This window comes from Epinephelus moara, chromosome 21, assembly GCF_006386435.1.
Source record: "Epinephelus moara isolate mb chromosome 21, YSFRI_EMoa_1.0, whole genome shotgun sequence".
NCBI lineage: Eukaryota > Metazoa > Chordata > Actinopteri > Perciformes > Serranidae > Epinephelus > Epinephelus moara.
This window is the reverse complement of record NC_065526.1, coordinates 22,662,463-22,666,802: the sequence shown is the minus strand read 5'-3', so window position 1 is coordinate 22,666,802 and position 4,340 is coordinate 22,662,463. Positions and strand designations below refer to the sequence as shown.

The following is a 4,340-nucleotide window of genomic DNA, read 5'->3' as shown; positions in this document are numbered from 1 at the left end:
TATATATATATACACACACACACATATATATATATATATATATATATATATACATACATACATACATATATACATATATACATATATATATATATATATCTGTACATACATACATGCAGGTGCAGATCCATTTACCATGTAGCTAAGGTTACTCCAATTGATCAGTCACCTATAACTGACCAATATTCATTCTAAATAGATTGATCCGTGGTCTCTACAAAAAAAAGATAAGAAGAGCCAATCAGATGATGCAAAACATATGATAATTTCTCGATGCGCCACCGCCAGGTCTGACAAACTACAGCTCAAAATGAACATTTACTGTTACATTCATGGTTTATTGCTACCATGACGTCAAGTTCCCCTGCCTTTCCTGAATACTGACACATTCTCCCTCTCCCCACTCAACTGAACACTTCTGTAGAGGCTTTGACACAAAAGCAGGCAGGCACCAAATGGTTAAATTATGGCTAAGACCCCTTGAGGGTCTTAAAACTCGCCAAATCTAGCAGGAAAGTGGTTACACTGTCAGTGAGTGCAATTAAATTTGAAAACACGTAATTCGATTTAGGTCCTACCAAGTCAACCCCTAGCATATAATGAAGATAAAAATATACAACTTAATGTTGCAGAGACAATTTTATACTTCATAGCAAACATAACATATCCATGTTTTGTATATGCATTATTAGCAAAAGATGGCTGGACTAAACACCCAACAACAGGAGCGTATTACCAGCTCAACACACAAGCAGCTCTGACTTGGCCCCAGGCTGACGCCAGCTGCAAACAGCAGGGTGCCTCCCTGCTCAGTATCACCAATCCTCACGAGCAGGCTTACATCACAGGTAAGGTGACACTAACTATACTGAATGTATTGATAAAGGGACTGGTATTTAGGCAAATACAATAATTACGTGCTATTTGTTTTTCCATTAATGGATGTGATATATAACAGCACCCGTAATTGAAATGGTGATTTAATATGTTTTTAAATGCATTGCTTGCATTGATATATCTGTATGTTTGCATGGATGCTGTTGTGTTGTCAAAATATTTAGGACCTTTGACTCTTATCTACAACTTTTGGCATACGGAAAGGCTTACAATTTTGTCACTGTTGTTTTCCATGTCCCAACAGCCCTCCTAGGTCAGGGGGGCAGTAAGCTTTGGACTGGGCTGATCATGGATACAGAACATAGCTGGAAATGGTCTAATGGGAAGCCTTACCGCTATCTGAAATGGGACTCGGGTGTGTTTGTCCTTTACTTTAATAATAATAAAATAATAACATATTAAAATGAACTGCAAAGACACATATATGATTTAAACAGAATATAATCCAGTGTGGTGAAGACCCCTGAATACTAAACAAACTAAATTTACTATGAGGAAGAGAGAGAGAGAAAGACAGACAGACAGAAAAAACAATATTTTCTTCCCCTTGGGCTCAAATCTGTCCCAGTCAAATATGTATGTTTTATTTGCTGTAGCTGTCAAGTGTATTCTACAAACAGCTGAGGTTTATGTTTGTTTGTTTTCTTGTTCTAGCCTTTGTTTTTTTGTCATTTAAAGATAAGGTGGTTATGAACTTTGCAAACTTAATTCATGGATTGATATGCCATGTTTTGTCTTATTTCTATTCTGCTGTATCACAATTCTCAGGTAAGCTTGGAGTCATGCTCAATTTATAGTGGGGTGACCTTGAGGTCATTTGACGGAAATTTTAATTGATTTGCGCATACAATCTGTTCTTGACCTTAGTAACAATAGTGTGAAAGCTAGTAAGTGAACATGAGCCAAATGACTCTTTGCTTTCTTGGCAAGAGTAAAATAAAAAGATTGATACCACTCTCATAATTGTCTGTTACATATAAGGCTAAAAAAATGTGGGCTGTCTTCCAGTACCTCTACACCTCACAAATGTACATATTATATCTTATTTGTTGGATATATATGCAAAAACTGACACATAACCATAATCTGTAGTTTTGCAGGGGGCTGTTAGTAAGACTATAAAATCGAGTGGACTGATATGATAACATGACAAACCATTATTTTGTTTTAGGACATCCACTTCCTACTACGGGACAAAACTGTGCTATTGTTGATGCTGATGTACAGTACTCCTGGCAAAGTTCACTTTGCAGCAAGAAACTCGGGTATATCTGCTACAGTGAAGCCACCAAGGTGATGCCTCCACAAGGTAAAGAAAAAGATCTATTATGCTCTACTCGTTCCCTCAGAACTGTAACAATACACTGTCTATCTTTAATTCAGTCCTTTAATTTCGTTGTTTGTTTGTTTTCCAAATCAGATGTTGAGACAGGATTTTGTTCAAGACCTTGGATTCCCTACAGTGGCCACTGCTTCTACCTCAATCGTACTCAGCAATCTTGGTCTGATGCTCAGAGAGAGTGTCTTAATGACGGAGGGGACCTAGTCAGCATCCACAATGTGGAGGACCAAAGCTTTGTGATCTCTCAACTTGGATACAGTATGTGAGAAAAAATAAAAACACACACGTTTATCTTTAAGGAACAAATCCTTACAACAAAAAACACCCCTTAAATCCCTGAGGCCTTCCTTTCTCTCGGCTTTCATTTCCAGGCATTGTGATGTGCTGCACTGATTAATATCCTTAAAAGGAATTTACAGTCATTACAATGATTCATTGTCATGTGCTGAGCTGAAGCTGATCTTGACACCTCTTTTTCATGATCATTTCAGTTACTATGATGGTCTAAATAAATACCCTACCCACTAAATGCCTGGTGTGTGCCTGGTGACAACAACACAACAACACCCTTGCACTTTCTCTCTGAAGATTATTATTACATATGTGGAATTACTTCTTTACAGTGATGTTAGTGGAGATGGGCTTTAATTCTGGCAAGGTGGTCTGTCTCTGCTGTAATACACTATAGAAAACCCTGGATAGATTTTCCTTTGTTGATGAAATAGAATAATACTAGCAAGTTGCTCGCCAGACAGCTGAAGTATGATTCAGTGATTGGTAAGAATGAATGAACCAGTCAAGAAGGACATACGAAAAACACATGAACATCATATGCAGATGGCTCCTATTTATTAGTATTAGGTTAATCGTGAATAATTCACTTTAAGTATACGTTTCTTTGTCTGTGTCTGCAGCATCCACTGATGAGGTTTGGATTGGACTGAATGACAGAAAGACAGAGGGACTGTTTGACTGGAGTGACCACTCTACTGTCAGCTTCACTAGCTGGGAATTTGGAAAACCTGCTGTCTCCACTGATTTGAAGGACTGTGTTCTCATCAGGGGAGAGGTAAGGAGCGTGTGTGGGAATGGAGATTAATTCTAGCATCACTCCACTGGTTGCCTGTTGTGTTTTGAATGCATTTTAAAATCTTACCAGTGAACTACAAGGCCATCCAGACTATATAAAAGAAATGTTAACCCCTTACAGAACAGCCAGGTTTGAACACCTGATCAAACCTTTTGATGTTTTTGATTCACATTATTCACAACGCTGGAGCAACACAAGTCCACTTGTTGTGCTAACCTTAGCATATGTTGCTGACAGCATACACTAAACGTTTACCGGCAGAGCTCGATTATGGTTCTGCATTAATGCATCAACTACATACTGCCCCTGCCATCCCAATGTAACACAAGGACAGCATCCAATTTAGGCAGTCCGATTTCATGGAGGGGAGGAGGGGTCACGAGAAATATCACTGGTAGTATCGGATTCAGATTCTGATAAGGAGGAGGGATTTTTTAAGTAAAGAGGGGGAAAGAGACTGTGTGTGCGTGCATGCGTGCGTGCGTGCGTGCGTGCTTGCGTGTGTGTGAGAGACGTGTGTAAAATAATCTATCTACTAGTCAATACCCATTGAGTGCACAGTTGCCCACGCACAGTTTCACATGGTGTGTGTTTGGGATACAGGTCATAGGAAATTGCAGATTAAATAGTCAAATGAACCCATTAAGAAGAGCAATGTATTCAGAGTTTTTGTGAATTTGATAGTACGATTGCTTTATTGAAAGTACAGTAGTACCATTGCCAATAGTGGGATAGTTAGTGGGCTAAAACTGTACATTAGTAGTTGAGGTAAAAACATTGGGCCACAGGGGGGGCCACAGCGATCGGTCGCATTTTAGCCATTTTTGAGCATTTTTCTGTTGTTATAGCGCCACCCAGTTGCCAATTAGAGTTAAATTTCTCCAGTCACCTTGAGGCGTCCTGTTCTACATATCTACCAAGTTTAGTAAAAATCGATATGGCGGTTAGGCCTAGATAAGAAATTAGCTCTCTAGCGCCCCCATTTTGTTTGATGGGGTCAATAATGGAGGG

At 39.1% G+C, this 4,340-nt stretch overlaps 1 protein-coding gene across 1 annotated transcript in view; it reads left to right on the top strand.

Moving 5' to 3' along the window:
* The window catches only part of LOC126382755 (macrophage mannose receptor 1-like), a 36,313-nt gene that overhangs the window by 2,990 nt on the left and 28,983 nt on the right, over positions 1-4,340 (top strand). Inside the window, 5 exon segments of the mRNA XM_050032810.1 lie at positions 693-848; positions 1,142-1,252; positions 2,069-2,206; positions 2,318-2,497; positions 3,154-3,308. Coding sequence (XP_049888767.1) covers positions 693-848; positions 1,142-1,252; positions 2,069-2,206; positions 2,318-2,497; positions 3,154-3,308 — 740 coding nt within the window.